Here is a 24,300-nt window from a genome sequence, read left to right as displayed (position 1 = left end):
CAGGAAAGTGATGCCATAGTAAAATATCAACCGTGATCTTATAATGGTCTAAGATGCTAAATCAGCTATAAAGATGTATGAATTGGGATTAGTAAATTGTGGACACATTATATTGGCGCCAAAGCATGGCGACACCTGCAGGCTGCCCCCAGAACAATGTTTGGCACAAAACAACACATTTTGAGCACCAAAGCTTTTTATTTTCTTATCACAATTTCATTTATAGTTTTATTTAGAGATACAGCACAGTAACAGACCTTTCTGACCCAACGAGCCTGCGCTACCCATGTGATCAATTAACTACTAACCTGTACAGCATATCTTTGGTGGATGGGAGGAAACCAGAGCACCAGGAGGAAACCCACACAATCACAGGGAGAATGTACAAACTCCTTATAGACAGCGGCATGAATTGAACCCAGGTCATTGGCACTGTAAATCACTGTAATCACTACATTACCATGGTTATCTTTTTTAAACAAACTCCACCTCCAGGCAGTTTCAGTTTTATTTAGTAGTCATTTTGCTTTAATTACACCTGCCATGACTCAGATCTCACTCTGGCACATGATGACAAAATTGACAGGATCTCCAACTTATTTGCTCACTTTAAAAATTAACAGATTATTAATGATCCTTGGTAGAAACTCAGTTGCAAAGACGACTATGGGCTTATTTTCCCCCACCACAAGAGATCAGTTCATATGCATGATTCCTTCTGCTGAGCAACTAAAATGTAAAATAAAACACAAAATTCAGAACCAAATTACACCCAAATCATTTGTTATTGCTGGAAGGCTCAGTTTCTCTACTTTTGAATGAAATAAATATCAAAGATTTGATTGCTACCACTCTTGACAGGAAAACCAACATTAAAGTTGCTAACTTCCACTAAAGTAGACCTTAGGATGGCTGTCCTTCCTGTTCAACAACTGTATTTGTCATTTCTCTGTTTTAAACACAAGAGATTCCACCTCTCTCTGTTGCCCTTCAGATTCCTTCTTCAGCCCTTTACCTCTTCTACTTATCACCTCCCAGCTTCTTACTTCATTCCCCTTATCTCATCCACCTTACTCCTCACCTGGTCTCATCTATCACCTGCCAGCTAGCCCTCATTCCTCTCCTTCTCAAAAATTATTACTTTAGAAAATAGCAGTAGCTATTAATGTAAGTATTAATATCTCCAAACAATTGTGAACATCAACTGTTTTAGACCATAACACATCGGAGCAGAATAGGGCCATTCAGCCCATCAGGTCTGCTCTACCATTCCATCACAGCTGATTTATTATCCCTCAAACCCATTTTTCTGCCTTCTCCTCAATCTCTGATACCCTTACTAATCAAAGAGTTCTGCTTTTGTCCAAAATACTTTCTCTCTACTATCAAATAAAAATTTGATTATCTAGATAACGGTCACAAAATGAAGAGTGCAATAATAATTAGGGATGGAATTTTTCTTTTTTTGTAAAAAAAAAAGCTGACAATTTGTTCTTCTGTACACAGTAAAGAACACTTTTTAAAAAAAAAAAAAATCAGCTTCTGGACAGAAATTATCTAAGGTTCAGCCCTAACTGAGGAAGGTAGGTTTTACAGAATGGATCCATATTCAAGAAACAAATTGCAAAGGTGCACAACTAGAGCCTGTAGGCTATGCAGGCTATGTACAACAGGGAAATATGCTCTCATCTCACAAAAAAAACATTGGTAAGTCAGAATTTGTATCTCTAGGCAAGAACAAAACAAGACAATTATAAAACAAACTAATCCAGTTCTTAGAAGCAAAAGAATGGAAACTAGTGCAACTGAATTTTATGGAAAATAGAAGGATGTTACCATTTTCAATTATCTATATTTACCTTTTTGTAGAGCGCTAGGAAACGAGAGCGTCACCTTCTCATCTTCATTTTGATAATTGAACCCTGTTGCATTTATTTCTGTAAAATTATATAAACAAAGTTTTATTATTGTTAAATCACTCCATCACAGAGCATCCTCACATCAGCAGCTATTATCTGGTTGGTACAGCATCCTCTAACAATATACAAAATCTACAATGAACTGTCAGATCAGCAGTAAAGATCATTGGCTGCAGTCTACCATCACTACAAGACTTGTATGTGCCCAGGACAAAGTAGTGGCAAATTTTTCCTACAGAAATAGCTTGCCGTTGACTTCTTCTAGGCAGTATCTTTAGAAGACAGGTGACTCCAGCCATTATCAATACTCCTCAGAAATTGGCTGCCTGGCATCAGTGATTGCATAACCAAGACTTGTGATATACATCGGCTGCTCAGAAGACCATCCATTACCTGTTCCCATGGCTTCATGTGACCCTGATCAGGGTGCTAAGCAGGTGCTACACCTTGCCCAAGGGTGACCTGCAGGCTAGTGGAGGGAAGGAGCACCTTACACCTCCTTTGTTAGAGACACACCTCCACCCAGCCACCCAAGGAAAGCGCTACAGAACTATTAAAACAAAGAAGTTATTACATCTTTAAAGCTTCTTCCCCCGACAGTTAATTTAACGATTCTAGTTCGTGCCACCCGACTCCCTTTATCATTACTTTAAACTATTTTTATAATTGTAAATACTTGACGATATTCATGCACTGTATTTATATACATTTTACTCCATACTAATTTTTATATAATTCTTTATAGTTACTTCCAGTAAAATGGCTGCGCATATACACACAGCAGACTCCCAGGGGACAACCAAAGGTGCTTTTTTCCTTGTAAAATGTGTTTTATACATGGTAAGACTACTGTTGACTCCAATAACTACATTCACAGCAGGCTGAACGCATCAATGTGCTGCTCATTGTTTGGAGTAATCGGCTGGGGTGTTGCAAGAGCTGGGCTGGGGGGCTTCAAGCAGGGCCATCATGCCACAGAAGCCAGATTTAGCTCAGAGGAGCTAACCTGGGTGCTCGTTACTCTGAGACACTATTCTGGTGCCTTCGAGTTGGCGCAGAGGTGGCGTGTAGTGAAACTGAGTGACTGTCTTGAACATTTCTTTTGCGATCTCAAGACTCTGTTGGACATTGATTGGTGCAGGCCTGCTTCCCTTGTATTGTGATGAGACAGGTGGTGAGGTAGCAGTTGGTGGCATATTTAGTATTTACTACCCATCTCTAAGTACCCCAACTAAACTCAGAACAGCTACAGCCCTTTTTGAGAATTTATTTATGGATAAGGAATTCCAGTGGCCACTATTAGGTACACCAACTCGTTAATGTAAACATCTAATCAACTAATCATGTGACAACACAACACAACACAAGCATGCAGACACATTAACTTAGGGGTTCCCGGCCTTTTTTATGCCATGGGCCCCTACCATTAACTTGTTGGGGGGTCCATGGGCCCCAGGTTGGGAACCCTTGCATTAACAGATGGCTAAACAGGTTTAGTTTCTGTTTAATGATAACATACAGGATGCTGATTGGGAGGGAGAAGTACCACTCAATCTCAAGAGGTGGTGGTCAGGCACACCGTTATTGAGATGATCTCTGCCTGGCACAGCCGCAGCATAGGTGTGACCTGTTCTGGGGACAGTGGCAAGTGGGGAGTTTGACTGGGATGGTACACTTGTCACACAGTAATACAGGTGTCCCAAGACAAGTTCCGGCAGGACAGAAACCTCCCATAGAGCATTGGCATATTACACTATCAGACAGCTTGAATGCTTTCTGGTCTTGTTAAATGCAGGGATGAAGTTGCTGAAGTATTGTGAACGGAACTGAACCTTGTCCAATCGACAAAAATCTCAGTTCCAAACTGTTTCACTGCCCCAAGGAACAGAACACTACAGCACAGTACAGGTCCTTTTGCCCACAATTTTGTGCCTTTTAACCTACTCCAAGATCAATCTAGCATTTTCCTCCCACATAACCTCCATTTCTCTTTCCTTCATGTGCCTAACTAAACCATTATAATACAGGTTCCCAAAATGTTTTAATGCCATGGACTCCTACCATAACTGAGGGGTCTGTGGACCCCAGATTGGAAACTTGTGCCCTATAGGGTCATCTCTCAGCCTCCTAAACTTCAGGGAAAACAATCCCAGTCAATCCCAAGGAATTTTTAAAAAAAATTTACAGCTTCGAGTTTAATAGCATCCTTCCTATAGAAGGGCAACAAGAACTGAACACAGTTACCAGCTGGAACATGATGCCGCAACACCTGTACTCAATTTCCTGACTGATGAAGGCAAGCATGCTAAATGCCATCAGCCAACCTGCCGTCAAGGACATATATACCCAATCAAGGACAAATACTGAAAGGTGCCAGGAAAAGGCCACCAATATCATGAAGGATCCCACCCACCCTGCTCACGGACTGTTTGTCCCACTCCCATCGGGAAGGAGGCTATGCAGCACCCACACCAAGACCACTGGACTCCAAACCAGTTACTTTCCCCAAGCAGTAAGGCTGATTAACACCTCCACACCCACAACCACCACTATCTTATCATTTCCTGTCAGTCAGCTTATGTACAGACACTCCTATGCCTAGCATAACTTAATGGACATACAATTTAAATTTCAAGTAAATTTTATTATCAAAGTACACACACATCTATATTACCATATACAACCCTGAAATTCATTTTCTTGTAGGCATACCCTATAAATCTATAGAATAATTACCATAACAGAATTAATGAAAGACCACTCAACTTGGGCATTCAACCAGAATGAAAACAAACTGCAAATATAGAAAGTAATAATAATAAATAAATAATCAATAAATGTCAAGAACATGAGATGGAGTTCTTGAAAGTTGTGGGAACATTTCAATGGGCAAGTGCAGCTGAGTGCTGGTTCAAGAGCCTGACGGCTGAAGGCTAATAACTGTTACTGAACCTGATGCTGGGAGTCCTGCGGCTCCTGTACCTTCCTCCTGTTGACAGCAGCGAGAAGAGAGCTTGCCCTGGGTGGTGGGGGTCCCTGATGAAGGATGCTGCTCTCTTGCAATGTTTCATACAAATGTGCTCAATGGTGGGGGGGGCTTTACTCGTGATAGACTGGGTCATATCCACTACTTTCTGTAGGATTTTCATTCAAGGGCATTGGTGTTTCCACACCAGACAGTGATGCATCCAGTCAATATACTCTCTACTATACATCTAAAGTTTTAGATATACTGCATATGTAAATTTATGTATATATGCTATCATGTATTTGTAGCGATGTGCTACACACAGCGCTGAAAAAACAACACGCAGTCGGTAAGTCGTTTCGAGACTAGTTTATTCAAACTTCGTGGCGCTGGCATTTAAATACCTAGCACCCTCCCTCTCTGGGCGGAAATGACGTCAGAGGTGCATTACCAAAGTCTCCCCCCCGCGCACTGGCTATTTGGCGCCGGTTCGCCTGCACAGAAAGTGGATTGCCACATATTTATATTTATTGTTTTTTTATTATTCTGCTCCTTACTGCATTTGTCATGCTGCATCAGATGCGGGATAAGTTATTTTATTCTCTTTTATACTTGTATACTGGAAATTACATTAGACAATCTTGAATCCAGGGTCCGAAGCATTTATTTCCTCCATCACCAGCACAGAACACTGTAATGACTCAGCCATGCTATGCCAGCAGTATCTTCCAAACCAATCAACTCTACCAGCAAAGATACAAAGTAGGACTACTTCAGAAATGTACTGAGGGTAGGAAAATTTAACCCCAACAACCAATGTTTTGTGCAAGGCTGCAATGCCAGTTGCTGGAGTTTATACCTTGATTTGAGCTTTTCCAAATATCCATGATGCACCTCTATCAAGTACCGTGTTGACACTACAGTCATGAACACTTCATTTGCTTGTTTGCCAAGCCTGGATGTGAGACCGCAAACATTTTGTCACCAGTCGAGGTAACACCATCAGTGCGCAATACTGTGTTGCTACAGCCGAGTACTCTTGTCTATACTGGTTTGACTCATTGTTCTGATTGGTTGGCTGTCATGCTGGCCGCTGGGTTCTGGACAAGTGGATAGCTGAGTGAACTCTACTAGCCCGTATTCCTGGTTATTGGTCGTTGTGAGCATTGATTTTATTTGGTCTCCAGGTTTGGATCTCAGTGATCCAAACTAGGATTTGGAAAACAAATTATTGTTAGACAAGTACAACACGAGAGCACCGTTGATAATTTCACATCTGTACTAAGTCTTATTTTCTTGAGATTGTGTGGAGCAAATCAAATTCACTGAAGACCAGTTTCTGTGATGATGGGAATCTCAGGAAAGAGAACTGAATCATCTATGTGGCAATTCCAGCTGAAGATTGTTACTACTCCTTCAAGCCTCACCTTAGTTACTGCAGGGCCCTGTCATTGTTCAGGATGGAGCCTGTTCCTCCTCTTAGCTATTTAACTGGGGGGGGGACTAGGCAGCCACTATATCTTGGCCAAGAGTGACCTGCAGGCCAGTGGAGGGAAGGAGCATTGCAGTTGGAAAATTGCAATTGCAAAACCAGTGGATTGCCAACAGGGCCAGAAACAGGTAGCCCGTTGCAGTCAGACTGGAGATGATCTATTTTTTAAATTATGATTATCATAGTTCAAGAAATGTTCTTTCCCTTCTAAATTTTTGCTCTTCCTGATGGGAAACAACCCTTTACAGTTCCATGGTTGCCTCCTTATTTTTCAATGATTTGTGGGACAGTCGAACACAGAATGCTGGCAGGCTTACTCACACAAAATGCTGGAGAAACTCATCAGGTCAGGAAGCATCTATGGAAATGAATAAACAGTCCACGTTCTGGGCTGAGACCCTTCATCAGGCCTGGAATGGAAGGGGGAAGATGCCAGAATAAGGTGGTGGGGGGAGAGGAAGGAGGACAAGCTAGAAGGTGATATGTGAAGCCAGATGGGTAGGGGAAGGGTGAAGCAAGAAGCTGGCAGGTGATAATTGGAAAAGGTAAGAGCTGGAGAAGGATCTGATGAGAAGAGCGTGGACCATGGGAGAAAAGGGAGAGTGGCATCTGGGGAGGTGATAGGCAGGTGAGAAGAGGTAGCTGGCTATTCACAAGGGGATCAAACACAACCCAACTTGACCTCACTTTCAACAAGATGCACATTTTGCTGGGAATAGCAGAACTTCCTTTTCCACCAAATCCAGGGCCACCGTGGTCAAGTTCACTGTCACCCTTACTGCCTCAGCTGAGCCTACATCTTTACCTTTCGCCTGCTTTTCATTCTAACCCCTATAACACAAATGCAAAGTTACTAACAGTCATCAGGCAACAATTATACAATTGTGGCAGTAAATGTTCACATCAACTATAAAAATTCTTCCCAATATATCTTCATAGCTTAAGACAGACAAAGTTGAGAGCCATTTTGTCTAATCATTATCAGGCAAATTTTAAACAAATGGAAATATTCAACACAATTCAGCAACTAATAAGGAATAGCTTTTGAACGAAATGGAAACTGAGGTTTAGAAATGTAATACCAGAACCAATGGCCTAATAACTAAAGCATGGCAGCCAATGTAGAGTGGTGAAAATCAGGGATTAAAAAAATTACCAAAACTGCAAGGAGTTCAGACATCTGCCATTCTGAAATCTGACCCTTCAGTCCTGAAGAAGGGTCTCAGACCGAAGCACTGACTTTTGATTCCTCACCATAGGTGCTGCCTGACCTGCTGAGTTCCTCCAGCAGTGTGTGTACTACTCAGACATCTATATCAATATTGGACATAGATGTTTACAGGTTTTCCAAGGAAAACACAGCTCACAACATCAACCACAGCCAATTGATTATCTTCACTCTCATTATCTATCTGAAGTAACGCACAAAAGCTCTTTGCGCTTGCAAGGTCAGACCTCCTTTTCTGGAACTTTTGTCACAATGAGAGCAACTTTAATCTTTTTAATCAGGTACATGCATTCATTCCTACTACTCCCTATTGTAACTATTCTAACTAAAACAGAAGTACAGATTGCTTTGACGCACACATGCTTATGAATTTTTCTCCCCCCGTAAAATTAGGTTGTAAGCCTTCTTTTGCCAAATGCTTTGAGGAAAATAGATATGCATAGAGACGGAAAATTGAAAGGCCTGGTGGATGTGGAGGGAATGTTTCCTGTAGTGGGGGGAGTCTCAGAGGGAACAGCCTCACAATAGAAGGATGCCCCTTTAGAAAAGAGATAAGGAAGAATTTCTTTACCCATGATGTGGAATTTATTGCTACAGACAGTTGTTGAGGCCAAGTCATTGGGTATATTTAAAGTGGAGGTTGATAGATTCCTGATTAGTAAGGATAAAGGTCATCAGGAGAAGGCAGCAAAATGAGGTGAGACGGATAATGACTCAGCTAGGATTGAAAGACAGAGCAGAGCAATCCCCTAATTCTGCTCCTACGTCTTATGGCTTTATATGTCAATGGTTGAGAGTGTCACTGGGCTATACCAGGTATGGTCTGACACCTCTTGAGGGTTCACCCTCTTGAAAGATGTCTCCGAGATAGACATCGCAGGGTTACCAGATACTGCAAGCATTTGCCCAGGTGTACTTTTATTCCCCCTTTCAAAGCATGCATGAAAGGAGTTGAGCTCATCTGGGAGTGAAGTATCACAGCCATCCATGATGTTAGGTTTCACCTTGTAGGAAGTAATGGCCTGCCAACTCTGCCAGAGCCAATGTGCATCTGATTCCATTTGTAGCTTAAATAGGAAAATATTGGTTGTATTAAAATTTAAATAATGGAATTATCAAGAAAATTAACCAATAATTTCAGAAGATAAAGATTTTGCACAGAGTCTTCTGACCATGGATAATCTACTCCTTTACAACTTAAACAGAACATCAATGATGAGAAGATCATCGGGGTCTCTCTTCCCACCATCATGGACATTTACACTACACGCTGCATCTGCAAAGCAAACAGCATTATGAAGGACCCCACGCACCCCTCATACAAACTCTTCTCCCTCCTGCCGTCTGAGAAAAGGCTCTGAAGCATTCGGGCTCTCACAACCAGACTATGTAACAGTTTCTTCCCCCAAGCTATCAGACACCTCAATACCCAGAGCCTGGACTGACACCTTGCCCTATTGTCCTGTTTATTATTTATTGTAATGTCTGCACTGTTTTGTGCCCTTTATGCAGTCCTGTGTAGGTCTGTAGTTTAGTGTAGCTTTCTCCGTGTTGTTTTTTTTACGTAGTTCAGTCTAGTTTTTGTACTGTGTCATGTAACACCATGGTCCTGAAAAACGTTGTCTCAGTTTTACTATGTACTGTACCAGCAGTTATGGTCGAAATGACAATAAAAGTGACTTGACTTGGTATTTGAAGTTAAATATCATATTTGTGTTGTGTGGCTCATTTAATCATACAGCACAAGTTTCACGATGAAGTATGATTAAAAATAAAGATCAATTATGACAAACCGAAGTAGTGAACACAAAGAAAAGAAAATTCAAAAAAACCTTAATAATGAATGTGTATCCTTTTCAAGCAGCTTAAGTTAATTTGATAACTTGGGGAACTTGACTCAAAATATGCTCAAAGTAATTAACTGAAGGAGTACTCAATGTTTGGGTGGGGTGTGGCACTGTACAAATTCTATGCTTGTCATTTTGCTTAAACTATAACAAATAGTCTTGCATTTATCAATTATCAGCAAAGTTAGTATTCAAAGTTTTTCCCCTCCCCCCATAGCCTATTCTGCCTCCCCTCTTACTTCAGCTCCTTACGTTGTCCTCCCTCTTTCCTTTTCTTCCATGCTCCACTCACCTATCAGATTCCTTTTTCAGTCCTTTATCTGTTCCATCTATCACCTCCTAGCTTCCAACTTCAACCCACCTGGCTTCAGCCATCACCTTCTAGCTTGTGCTTCTTCCCCACCCCTCACCATCTTATTCTGGCTTCTTCCAGCCCTGATGATGAGCCTTGGCCCAAAACATTGACTCTTCATTCCTCTCCATAAATGCTGCCTGACCAGCAGAGTTCCTCCAGCATTTTGAGTGTTACTATTGATTTTCAGCATCTGCAGAATCACGCGCTTATAAATGCTATATTTAACATTCTGTTGAAGATGGACATTGTTCTTGGCATTGTTCTTATGTGTAAAGCACATAACATGATAACTTATGAATCACACATAAATAACAAACTAGAGTACAATAATATTAAATATCATAAGGTATGGAATAGTTTAACCAGTGACACTTCGAATACGATGTGGCTGTAAGTTCAGAAGCCTTATGGCCTGAGGGAAGAAACTGTTTCCCATACTGACCGTTTTTTGTTTTATGCATGGTAATCTTCAGTCTGATGGTAGAAAGTCAAAGAAGATGCTGGACAGATAGGTGGGATCCTTAATGATATTAAAGGCCCTGCGTATGTAGAAAGTGAGGGGAAATTTGACAGAGGTATACAAACTTATGAGAGGTATAGAGTAAATGCAAGCAGGCTTTTTCCACCAAGGCTGGGTGAGACTACAGCAAGATGTCATGGGTTAGGATGAAAGGTGAAATATTAAAGGGGAACTGTATAGGAACTTCTTCCCTTGGAGGATGGAACAAGCTGCTGGTGAAAGGGGCAGATGTGAGCTCAAATGCACATTTAAGACAAGTTTGGATAGCAGAGGTATGGCCCAGATGCAGGTCAATGGGACTAGCCAGTATAACGTTCAGAATGAACCAGATAGGCTGACTAGGCTGCTACTGTACTGTAGTGCTTTATGACACTTGTATCTTTATAATCCTTCAATATCCCCTCAGATCTTTGGTATAGAGTATCATTTTGTGCTCTTCTATCAAACTCATTGGCAACACACTTCTGAAGATGAAGTGAAACTGCTCTCAACTCACTACCAATTAGCAGAGACTCAGTAGTTCTGTAATGATTGATCCATTAAAAACTAAAGCCGAGTTCTTATCTCTCACCATTAGATGAATTAATCTAGAGATAACATGTAAAACTATGCATCAGTGTAAACTCTTAATTCAAAAAAGTTCTCTGAAACAGTAAAATAATTACTTCAAAATAATTACATAATTAAGGAACTTTGTCTAAAGGGGAAGGAAACAGTAGGGCAATGTGTTCTAGAATTAGAAACTTGAAATATGCTATCTAGTTCACATTACTTCACTCTACATTTAAGGAAAAAATGCTGTAATCTCAGTTGAAGATGTTAACTGTGACAGTCACATTTTTTAATAGAATAGATAGGGTGGCAGAATGGAGATACGTCACTACCAAAGGAGATGTAAGGCACTCCGTCTCTCCACTAGCTTGCAGGTCACCCTTGGGAAAAGTTAGCACCTGCTTAGACCCCCCTTATCAGGATCACATGAAGCCATGGGAGCAGGTGGTAGATGGTCGTATGAGCAGCCGGTGCAGATCACAAGTCCTGGTTATGCGACCACTGACACCAGGCAGACAATCTCTGAAGAGTATCGATAATGGCTGGGGTCACCCGTCTTGTAAAGACACTGCCCAGAAGAAGGCAAAGGCAAAGGCAAACCACTTCTGTAGAAAAATTTGCCAAGAACAATCATGGTCATGGAAACCATGATCACCCACATCATACGGCATGGCACATAATGAATGAACAAGTATAGATCAGGAGAAATAGAAAAATAGAGCTGGAAGATGATGAATGAAATGAAAAAATCTAAACGGGCTGGAGTTAAAAGCACTCCAGCATAGTGGTAAAATATGATTTCCCCTTTCTGAACCCATGCTGGCTTTCTGCTAACATGCCCGTTCTCATCAATTGCTTTTCCATCTCATTCTTTACTAATGTTTACATATCGTACCTACAATACATATTAAGCCTCCTAGCCAAAAGTTACCAGGGTCAGTGTGGTCACCCTTCTTATATACCGGGACAACGTTAGCCCATTTCCAGTTCACCGACTTGAAAAATACATGTTAGGGGTGTTTTGCGACACAAGTACACTGTAATACATAACAATAAATAAACTTAAATTACAGAAGGAAATCTATTCAAAAAGCTAAATTAATTAGTGCAAAAAGAGCAAAGAATATTGAGGTAGTGTACATGGGCTCATTGTTCATTCAGAGATCTGATAGCAGAGGTGAAGAAGCTGTTTCTGAAACGTTGAGTGTGGGTCTTCAGGCCCCTGTACCTCCTTGATGATAGCAATGAGAACAAAGCATGTCCTGAGTGATGGGGGGTCCTTTGATTTTGCAGCTTTCACTTAAAAGATGTACCAACGTACATATTTCATTTAAACTTTTTTAAATGACATACAACACCATACCAGGATATCACCGTTAATACTTTGTAAATGAAAAAGATCAAGAAATGATCACCTTATGTTCCATCTGGGTAGCCTCCAACTTGATGGCATGAACATTGATTTCTCTAACTTCCATTAATGCCCCTCCTCCTTCTTACCCCATCCCTCATTTATTTATTATCCCCCCCTTTTTCTCCTCTCTTTTTTCTCTCTCTGCCCCTCTCAATCACTCCTTGTCTGCTCTCCATCTCCCTTTCTTTCTCCCTAGGCCTCCCATCCCATGATCCTCCCCCCCCCTTCTCTAGCTGTGTCCCTTTTGCCCAATCAACTTTCCAGCTCTAGCTTCATCCCTCCCCCTCCTGTCTTCTCCTATCATTTCAGATCTCCCCCTCCCACTTTCAAATCTCTTACTATCTCTTCTTTCACTTGATCCTGGCGAAGGGTCTCGGCCCAAAACGTTGACTGTGCTTCTTCCTATAGATGCTGCATTCCACAAGCATTTTGTGTGTGTTTCGTGATCAAGAAATGAGCTAAGAAGGACATTGAGCAGAAGAAAATGGCTAGATACCCAAGTATTAAGCAGCACCTCATAGGGGAAAAAGAGATATATTTTTATATCCAGATAGAGAATGGCTACACAAACACAAGATCAGGCATACTGAAAGTCATCATCATATGATGTTGGCGATCATGGTCTGCCACCTCTGCCAGGTAAGGCTTTCCTTATTCAGCATTTTTCTTATCCTTCTTTCCTGCTTCTGCCCTGCTGATAAGATTATCCTTATCTGAGGCCCTTTGACCTCAGTCTACCGTGTTATGGCCTTGCACACCGTCTGGTCTGCTTGCACTGCAATTGCTTTGTAACTGTGACACTGTATTCAGCATTCTGTTACGGTGTTATCTTGAACTACATCAATGCACTGTTGCAATGAACTGATCATTATTGATGACATGTATCTCAGTACATATGACAAAATTAAACAAATTTTATTAGTTTAAAATTCAATGTAAAATTACCAAAGTACATATCCGTCACCATACACAACCTGAGATTCACTTTCTTGAGGCCATACTCTAAATTCAACAACCATAATAGAATCAATGAAAGGTTGCACCAATAGGGAAGATAACCAGTGTGCAAAGACAATAAACTGCAAATACAAAAATAAATAATAGATAAATAAGCAATAGATATCAAGAATGAGGTGAAGAGTCCTTGGAACCGAGTCCATAGATTGTGAGAACACTTCAATGATGGGCCAAGCAAAGTTGATTCAAGAGTCTGATGGTTGAGGTGTTTTGACTGTTCCTGAACCCAGTGATGTGAATCCTGAGGCTCCTGTACCTTTTTCATGATAGCAGCAATGAGAAGAGAGCATGTCCTGGGTGGTGAGGGTCCCTGATGATGGATGCTGCTTTCCTGCAACAGCATTGCACGTAGATGTGCTCAATGATGGGGAGGGTTTTATTCACGACGGACTGGACTGTATCCACTACTTTCTGTAGGATTTTCCATTCAAGAGCATTGGTGTTTCCATACCAGGTGTGATGCAGGCAGTCAATATACTCTCCATCACACATCTATAGAGGTTTGTCAAAATTTTAGATGTCATGCCAAATCTTCACAAATTCCAAGGAGGTAGAGGCACTGCCGTGGTTTCTTCCTAATTGCCCTTACATACTGGGCCCAGGACAAATCCTCCAAAATAATAACACCAAGAAATTTAAGGTTGCTGACTCATTTCAACTCTGATGAGAACTGGCTGCTGGACCTCTGGTTTCCTTCTCCTGAAGGCTCCTTGGTCTTGCTGACATTGAGTGAAAAGTTGTTGTTAAGGCAGTGGTCCCCAACCACCAGGCCACAAAGCATGTGCTACCGGGCCGCGAGGAATTTGGCGATATGGAATGATGAGTCAACTGCACCTTTCCTCATTCCCTGTCACGCCCACTGTTGAACTTGAATGCATACAAGGTCATCAGTCACCTAAATGCAGTAATACCCTAGCACCAGGGATCACCGGTTGGCTTTGGGTAACCGGCTGCCTCACATGGCTGGCGAGAAGTGCTGTTGCTTTGTTGCTACTGGCTTGGAGCACGGACAGATGGGAGCCACCTCTAAACCTGTTTAGCACACCGAATGTTTGTGGAGAACTCGGTGCTAAAATATTCACAGACGACTTAATTCGGGCTCAGGGTTTCGTAAGTAGCAGAGCAGCTACCTCGCATCCACACCTTGAGGCCAAGCATCCTGCACTTAAAGACAAACCCGTTGAGTTTTTTTGAGTGGAAAAAACTTGAGCAAGTGGGGACAGAAGCAAGTGCTGAGAGCCGCGGAATAGACTGGACATAAGGAACCCCCTTCAAGTATCGCTGTCTCCCATCACCCCTCAATGGGACCGTCTTGTTGCAGGGAAACAAGCCCAGGGCTCCCACTGATTCAGCGATATTGATGTTTTGCAATGATTTTATATGTTCATACAAGGAAAACATGCGCTGTGTGTTTAATATCCAGACGTCACTTAAAATGTTATGATGCTATCGACTTATATGTGACTTCTAATTGACTTATCACTATATTCATGCGAGGAAAATATGCGCTGGGTGCTTAATATTAAATTCGTTAGATAAACCCTTTTAGAAATGAAATTGAGTGTATTAGGCATGTATAAGTGACTTATAGTTGACTTATCACCTATATTCCGGTTGTGATTAACACCCCGCCACCCCCTCGGCCGGTCCGCAAGAATATTGTCAATATTACACCGGTCCATGGTGCAAAAAAACAAGGTTGGTGACCCCTGTGTTAAGGCACCACTCAACCAGATTTTCAATCTCTCTCCTATATGCTGAATTTACTCTGGCAACTGGCACCAAAACCATTAACTTTTCTCTCTTCACAGATGCAGCACAAACTGTTAAGTAGCTGCAGTACCTAGTGTTTTACTTCTGAGAGAAAATGTCTAGTCACCAAAGTTTACAGATCAACACCTTGCTTGGAACGCTGCTCTTTTTAAAAAAAAAAATACTAGCTTGGCAGATATTATACAAAGGTAATGGTCAGGGGGCAGGGTGGTACAAAGAAAATCATGTGCTCAAAAACCTATTCTATAAATAATCATTACTGTTGGAAAACAAATCCATTTGAAAACCAGTGGGTAGCTTCAGTGTTTGCCAAGAAGCTGCTGCCACATGCTCTAATGTACTGCAATAGCAACAGTGAAGATGAGATCATGTACTATTATCTAATGCAATAAAATACCAACACTGGTTCATCACTGCCCCAAAGTTCACTAGAATCAACAAAATCCTCCATTTAAGAATCACATCCAGAGAGAAACCCTGCAGCTAAAATATTCCTAGCTCCCACTCATCATCCTCTCATTAATAATTATTAAAGGTTTGGTTTTATTTTCTACAGAATCATTACTTTTAAGACAAAAAAGCTTGGGGGGTGGGGGTGTCAGACATGTGAAAAAATCATCCATTGCCAGAGATTTATCACAATGTTGCTGGCAAAGAGCTCAAGTGCATTGTTCCAGAAACCCACTCTTTATGGATGGAGATGCTTATTCTGTCAACCAACTGGATGGTTTTAACAATCCACTCCTTAAACTCAATTTGCAGCTTTCAAATCACCTACACTGTCAGATTCGATAGAAAAAAGTACAAAGTATGTTACTTCCTCTACATTATTTACAAAAATTTGTAGGTCATCTAGGGAGTTCTAATCCACATTACACTGTGAATCGGAGTTTGATTGATGCGGACTGAAGCTCTTTGGTGAAGAATGACTCTGAAATCTGCATTGGCTAGCAGCATGACACTGAACTGTACTGCTGATTTGATGTTTGATATTCTATTTGTTGTTTGACCACTGTTTGCCATTTGCCCAATTTATTCTTTTTTTCGTGTGTTGGGTGTTTGATGTTTTCTTGAACTGGTTCCGTAGTGTTTTTGTTTTATGACTGCCTGCGGGAGGACGAATCTCAGAGCTTTATTCTATATACATACTTTGATAAATGTACCTTGAATCTTTGAATGGTCAAATTTAGGAAGTGAGATTTAGAACAGCGACGCTTAGGACTGGTCAAGTACTGAGGAGGATTTTTTCCCCCTGCAAGAGTGACGAATCTGTGGAATTTGTTGCCATAGGCAGTTGTGGAAGTCACAGGTCACTGGGTGTATTTAAGGTGAAGGGTTGATAGATTCTTGATTAGTCTGGGCTTGGAAGGTTTATGGAGGACTGGAAGATTGCAAATGCCACTCCACTCTTTAAGAAGGGAGCAATGCAAAAGAAATGAAATTACAGGCCAGTTAGCCTAACCTCAGAAGTTGGGTAAATTTTGGAGCCTATTATTAAGGATGAGATTTCGGGGTACTTGGAGACAAATGATAAAATAAGTCAAAGTCAGCACGGTTTCAGTAAAGGGAAATCTTGCCTGGCATATCTGTTAAGAGTTCTTCCAGGAAGTAACAAGCAGGTTGGACAAAGGAGAGGTAGTGGATGTCATTTACTTGGATTTTCAGAAGGCATTTGATAAGGTGCCACACACCAGATAAAATCCTATGGCGTTACTGAAAAGATACTGGCATGGACAGAGGAATGGCTGACAGACAGGAGGTAGCGAATGGGAATAAAAGGGGTCTTTTCTGGTTGGCTGCCAGTGATTAGTGGTGTTCCTCAGGGGTCAGTTTTGGGACCGCTACTTTTTAAACATTGTTTGTCAATGATTTAGATAATGGAATTGATGGCTTTGTGGCAAAGTTTGCAGATTATATGAAGATAGATGGAGGAGTAGGTAGTACTGAGGGAGCAATGTGATTACAACAGGACTGAGACAAATTGGAAGAATGGGCAAAAAAGTGGCAGATGGAATAATGTTGGGAAATGTACGATAACGCATTTTGGTAAAAGGAACAATAGTGGAGACTAAATAGGGAGAAGGTTCAAACATCAGAGGTGCAGAGGGACTTAGGAGTCCTCGTGCAAGACTCCCGGAAGGTTAATTTACAGGTTGAGTCTGTGGTCAAGAAAGCAAAGGCAATGTTGGCATTTATTTCAAGGGGAATAGAATATAGAAGGAGATAATGCTGAGACACTAGTCAGGCCACACTTGGAGTAGTGGCAACAGTTTTGGGCCTCATATCTCAGAAAGGATGTGTTGCCATTGGAGGGTCCATGGGTGGCTCACAAGGATGATTCCAAGAATGAAAGGGTTAACATATGAGGAGCATTTGGCAGTCCTGGGCCTGTACTCACTGGAACTTAGAAGAATATGTGGAGATCTCATTGAAACCTACTGAATGTTGAAAGGACTAGACAGGGTGAATGTGGAGAGAATGTTTCCTATGGTGGGGGTATCCAGAACTAGAGGGCACAGCCTCAAAACTGAGGGGCAACCTTTTAGAATAGAGGTAAGAAGAGTAGTGAATCTGTGGAATGCTCTGCCACAGACTACTGTGGAAGCCAAGTCCGTGGATATATTTAAGGTGGAAGTTGATTGTTTCTTGATTGGTCAGGGCATCAAATGATATGGCGAGAAGGCAGATGTATAGGGTTGAGTGGAACCCGGGATCAGCTATGATGAAATGGCAGAGCAGACTCAATGGATCAAATGGTCTAATTCTGATCCTGTGTCTTAGATTGAGAAATAGCTACTGAAAAAATAAATTACTAGTAAAGCAGTTATGGAAAGTCTAAGAAATCAAAGTTTGTTTCTCTAACCTAGCTGATCAGTACTAGTATCCCATTGCAGCTGCACACAATTCTGAAAGCAGTGAGATCACATTACATTTAACAATGTGAGTATAGAAGATACTAAGTCACAGCAAAACAAGATCCTAAATAGCAGTTATTTCAAGTTTTTTTTTAAAGGTCATCTTTATTGAAAATGCATAGACAAATGTCAGTTGAGCACATTTTGCACATCAAATGGATGCGTTGTACGTTTAGCACATTGAGTGAAATAAAAAAATCTTACCTTCACCACCTTGTGGAACATACGATGCTGTAATGATGTCTATGTCAGCACAGTTCATAACAATCTGATTGGTTGCTTGTCTTACCTGTAAATACATACACATAAATATATAAAAACCAGTAAACTTGAACATACACATTCTCATTTCATTTGTTATTTTGATCTAGATGGTTCTTTCAATCCCATCCTCAAACTCCATTTTGTAAAATTAGTTGCACATTTGAGTAACTGTGGAGGGAAGGAAACCAGGCTCCTGAGAAGATGCTCTTTAAAATCAACTATCATGCCCTGGAGAAGCTGCAGGCAGCAGTTCTGTAGCCTCTGACTACGTGGAGAAGTTGAGATTAATACATTTTTGTGGCACATTCAAAATATCATCACCCTAATATTGTGGCAGGTTATGAACTACATCATATGAAAAAGCACAGCAAATAAACCAATGTACATCTTCAGCTTTTCTCATCAGCTTTGCATTTGCATTTATATCATCCTTCAGTAAGATGTGTTGTATCTTCAGATTTTAAAAGAAATCAAGCATTGAACCTAACCTCAAAGCAACACACACAACATGCTGGCGGAACACAGGTCAGGCAGCATCTAAGAAAATAAATAAACATTCAATGTTTTGGGCTGAGACACTGCATCAGGGCTGGAAAGGAAGAGGAAAGATGGGGGGGAGGGGAAGGAGGATAGCTAAGTGATAGGTGAAGCCAGGTGGATGGGAAAGGTAAAGGGCTGGAGAAAGAATCGGAGGAGAGTGGACCATAGATAAATACTTTATTGATCCCAAAGGAAATTAGTGTCACAGTAGCATTATAAGTACACGTACATAAATATTAGAATAAGTAGAAAAATAAAAATTAAGTTTCCACAATCTAACAGGAGGGGTCATCACTTCCCCGGCTATAGGTTGACTCATTATAGAGCCTAATGGCCGAGGGCAAAAACAATCTCACACCGCACTTTTTGGAACCACATAGTTGTCTTAGTCTTTTCCCCCCAGCAATGACAATAGACAGTAGGTGCAGGAGTAGGCCATTCGGCCCTTTGAGCCAGCACCGCCATTCAATGTGATCATGGCTGATCATCCACAATCAGTACCCCGTTCCTGCCCTCTCCCCATATCCCTTGACTCCGCTATCTTTAAGAGCTCTGTCTAACTCTTTCTTGAAAGCATCCAAAGAACTGGCCTCCACTGCCTTCTGAGGCAGAGCATTCCACATATCCACCACTCTCTGGGTGAAAAAGTTTTTCCTCAACTCCATTCTAAATGGCCTACCCCTTATTCTTAAACTGTGGCCTCTGGTTCTGGACTCCCCCCAACATCGGGAACATGTTTCCTGCCTCTAGCGTGTCAGATCCCTTAATCATCTTATGTGTTTCAATCAGATCCCCTCTCATCCTTCTAAGTTCCAGTGTATACAAGCCCAGTCGCTCCAATCTTTCAACATATGACAGTCCCGCCATCCCGGGAATTAACCTTGTGAACCTACGCTGCACTCCCTCAATAGCAAGAATGTCCCTCCTCAAATCTGGAGACCAAAACTGAACACAATATTCCAGGTGTGGTCTCGCCAGGTCCCTGTACAACTGCAGAAGGACCTCTTTGCTCCTATACTCTACTCCTCTTGTTATGAAGGTCAACGTGCCATTAGCTTTCTTCACTGCCTGCTGTACCTGCATGCTTACTTTCAGTGACTAATGAACAAGGGCACCTAGATCTCATTGTACTTCCCCTTTTCCTAACTTCCTAACAATGAGGGCTGTATGGCATTGAAGGCACTTGAGAAATAAAAAAACATTATCCTCGCGGTGCTGCCCTGGTTATCCAAATGGGAGTGGGCTCTGTTCAGCAGGTAGATGACAGCATCGTCAACTCCAATGTGCTCCTGGTAGGCAAACTGAAGGAGATCGAGGGCTGGTCTGACCAGGGGTTGGAGGTGAGCCAGGACCAATCTCTCGTGATTCATGATGTGTGAAATCAGGGCCACTGAACGGTAGTCATTCAAGACTTTCGGTTGGCCCTTCTTGGGTACTGGGACCACACGTGATGTTTTTCCACACCTGACTGCAGACCCTTTCCAGGCTGAAACTCAGGTTGAAAATGCACTGCTCAGCACACTCCTTCACGATCTTGGGGCTCACACCATCCACGCCCAATGCTTTACTATGTCTGAGTTTCCCTAGAGCCCTTCTCACCTGCTCAATAGTGAAGGTGAGTCTATGATGATGGAGGAGTTAATGGAAGGTGTGGGCTGGGGAGGTGAAGATTGGGACGATAACAATGTGGAGGTGTGCATGGTAGGTACAGGGCAAGGAAGGGATGTAAACAGTGGTAGCCTGTGTTGTTCATCCACATGTTGAATTGGAGGGAGGAGGGGAAGCACTGGGTGCTTCTGCGTCTGGAGTAGCAAGCTAAGGGGGGTGTGAACAGAAGAGCAATTGTTAAACCTCTTGAAGAATTGGTTAACTCATTAGCCCATTCACAGCTGCATTCCAAAGCTCTATAGCTAGGCTGATTAAGCCAATGATCTTCATGCCTCTCCACACCTCCCAAGCTTGTTCTCCAGCTCTCTCCTATATTCCTCTTCAGCTACAGTTGACCCTCCTTATCTGCAGGGGATTGGTTCCGGGACCCCCCCCCCGCGGATACCAAAATCCGTGGATGCTCAAATCCCTTATTTCACATGTATCAGTGCGGTGGTCTTTAGGACCCAGCAGAACCCCGGACTTTATTTAACATGTCTCCGTGCAGCGGACATTAGGACCTGGCGGCAGAGCTCTGAATCCGCAGTGCTTCTGTTCACGAAAATAATCGTGATCACGATTGAAAATAAGATGGAAATAATAAAGCGATCGGAAAGAGATGAAACGCCATCTGTCATTGGAAAAGCGTTAGGCTACAGTCGGTCAACGATCGGAACAATTTTAATGGAGAATGTGAAAGGCCCTGCCCCAATGAAAGCTACAATTATTACTAAGCAACACAGTGGTTAAATTATTGAAATACGTATGTTTCTTAAGTGTTTTATATGCATATAAAGGTAAAATATGTACTATATACCAAGAAAAACATTTGACTAATTGACGCTAAATAATACTGGATGTACCTGTTCTGACTTCAAATCCGACTTAAAGACGGACTCAGGAATGGAACTCATTCATAACCCGGGGACTACCTGTACTTTTAAGTTATTTCTAGATTACTTATAATACATAATACAATGTAAATGCTATGTAAATAGTTGTTATATGGTATTGTTTAGGGAATAATGACAACAAAAAAATAGTCTGTACATGCTCAAGCAACAAGTGCTGGAGAGAGAATTTCCGGGTTTTCCTGATCCGCAGTTGGTTGAATCCGCGCATAAGGAGGGCCGACTGTACTTTGATCTTTGCCTTTTGCCCCCTCTGCACACGTTTTAATTGCTCATTGTCTCCTAATCTACAGGCTCTCTTTGTAGTTGAGAAAAGCCATTAGATCACTGGTGACCCATGGCTTGTTAATGACATTGTAGTGTCCTTGAGGGTATTATAGTGTCCACTCAGAAGTTAATGTAGCCAGTGATGCAATCAGTAAGTTCATTTTTAGATCTTTTTTATTAATTATTATTGAAGATTAACAAAACAAAAAAATACATTAAGCCAATATGTCATTATGTGCAATGAAGAATTAAATTAGCAAATAACTGATTAACAAAGCTAAGCAATATATCAATAATAATAAGAAAAAATAAAGTGTTAAGAATTTTTTTGGAAGAAAAGGAAATAAAACCCTACTAACTAAAAAAAACCCCTACTGACTGAAAAAAAAACAAGAACAACATTGGGAACACAACCCGGGAGCTATACATCAAAAAGCTTCCAAAAAAAACATCAATCCGCCAACTCAAATCCACTTAAGTTCATTAATATTCTCCCCATATGGTTCACAAAGCACATTCCAGTCAGTAACCTCAAAGCGGCCCATCAAGGCCTCGATGGTCTTTGGACACCATTTCTTTACTATCTTAGTGGTAGCTAGCTGTTACTGTTCTTTGGGTTTATACAAGGAAATGAGGTGAACCAGGTTGTGATCTGATCTTCCAAGTGAGGGGAGAGCTGTGGAGCTGTATGCATCTTTAACATTTGCATATAAGAGTTCCAGTGTTTTACTTTCTATTGTATGACATTTGACAAACTGATTGAAGATGGGTAGGGTTGTCGAGAGAGAAATGTGGTTGAAGTCTCCCAATATTGTAATGAACATTTGGGAAGTGGAGTCTGGAGTCTCACGATGGTACTGTGTATGACGTCACACGCAACATTGGAACCTGCGTCAGGGAGGCAGAATGTAAACAAGTAATATGGCACAGCTGAACTCGTGGTAGATAAATCGGACGCAAACTCACAATAAGCAGATCGATGGACTGCAGGCTCATTCTTTTACAGAAATAAGACTGGGATTACACCATCTGTTGTTCACAAGCACAGCAAACCCACCTCGCTTCCTCCCTTCCAGTGTAGATTAACTCTATCTGCTCATGTCTTTGCAAACCCATTCACAGTAGCATTGGAGTCCAGGATTTGCTCATGTAACCATGTCTTGGTGAAACATATAACACTGCATTCCAGATACTCATTCTGTGCCCTCACAAATACTACTAGTTCCTCCACTTTATTTGCTAGCTATCTTACGTTCCTCATAATGATAGAGGGGAGATATGGTTTATATCTCTATCTCTTGTGCCACTTTTTATCTGAATCTGCAGCCTCGGTATCTCCATCTCGACTCGTCCAGAATATCGAACTTCTGCTGGACAAACAAAGGCTGCTTCCCAGCTGCTAGTAGCTGCTCCCTCATATACACGAGCTTGCCCTCAGCTACTGTAGTCACAGCACTCGATAGAATAAAGTATCCTGAGACAGAAGGATGGTGAAAATATTCTTAAAACCGATTAATGTCCATCGTTATTTTGCAGTATTGCTCACCAGTACAAAAACGAAAGAAACACATTAAATAACATTAAGGCAGCAAACACATGGAGCTACTGAAACGTGCTGCTGCATCGCACATGCACACACATTAATGATAGAAGGGGAAGGAGTGTGGGGGTGATAAGCAAGTGATGAGAGTTAAGAGGCCAGAGTGGGGAACAGAAGGGGAGAGGGAATTTTTGTTTTAGCTGGAAGGAGAAATCGATATACATTTCACAAGGTTGGAGGCAACCCTAACAGAATACAAGATGTTTCTCCTCCATCCTGAGGATGGCCTCATTTGGCACAAGCGATGGTTATGGACTGACATGTCAGAATGGGGATGGAAATCGGAACCCAACTTGTGAGTGTATCTTTTACCATCATAGTTTATTCGGTACTCTTTACATTTTCCTCTGAACCCATTGAACCCATGAACATTACTTCACTTTAAAAAAAAATATTATTTCTGTTCTTGCACTTTTTTTTTTTACTTACATACTTACTGCAGTTTACCTGCTTATTTTTACTCTTCTATATTATCATGTATTGCAATGTACTGCTGCCACTAAGGTAACAAATTTCAAGACTTATGCTGATATGAAACCAATTTTGATTCTTCATTGAACACACTAACATCCACTACAGCCTTGCACACTGTTGTGTTGAGAAGCCTCTTCTCAAGGACTGGTATTCCAGAACACTTGTCAGTGACAAGTCAATTGAATAAGTATTAAAGTCAATTCAATGGACTACAGTTTGTTGCAGAACAGTTTCAGTCATTTATGAAAATGAATGGAATAAGACATTAGATCTGCACCACACAATGCAGCTGCAAATGGCTTGGCAGAAAGGTTTGCCCGTACTCTAAAGAACGCACTGAGAGCAATGTCAGAACTCTGAACTAACTCTGAATCAGAAGCTCACCAAATTTCTCCTTGCATATTGCAATGCAGCACACTCCACTACCAGCAAGTCACCAGCTACAGTACCAAGAAAAACTGTGAGAACCCTTGTATTTAATAACTGATGAAACCTCCTTTAGCAGCAATAACCTCCAGCAAACGTTTCCTGTAGTCGTTGATCCGACTTGCACAAATGCGAGGAGGAATTTTAGACCATTTCTCCATACAAAACTGT

General features: G+C 41.5%; 1 protein-coding gene across 3 annotated transcripts in view; it reads right to left on the bottom strand.

Annotated features, from left to right (window-relative positions):
• npepps (aminopeptidase puromycin sensitive) overlaps positions 1 to 24,300 on the bottom strand; it is a 240,975-nt gene that overhangs the window by 177,854 nt on the left and 38,821 nt on the right. For all 3 annotated transcript variants that reach the window (XR_012102075.1, XM_073071797.1, XM_073071798.1), the window contains exons 2-3: positions 18,205 to 18,289; positions 1,860 to 1,937 (exon numbers count right to left, since the gene is read on the bottom strand). Coding sequence is in view for 2 of the 3 variants with exons in the window: in XM_073071797.1 (XP_072927898.1) it covers positions 1,860 to 1,937; positions 18,205 to 18,289 (163 nt within the window). In the remaining variant the exon portion in view is untranslated. The remainder of the gene's footprint in view (positions 1 to 1,859; positions 1,938 to 18,204; positions 18,290 to 24,300) is intronic.

Source organism: Hemitrygon akajei, chromosome 18 (assembly GCF_048418815.1).
Source record: "Hemitrygon akajei chromosome 18, sHemAka1.3, whole genome shotgun sequence".
In the NCBI taxonomy this organism is placed as follows: Eukaryota; Metazoa; Chordata; class Chondrichthyes; order Myliobatiformes; family Dasyatidae; genus Hemitrygon; species Hemitrygon akajei.
Note: the sequence above shows the minus strand (reverse complement) of the source record. Positions and strands in the feature narration are given on the sequence as shown.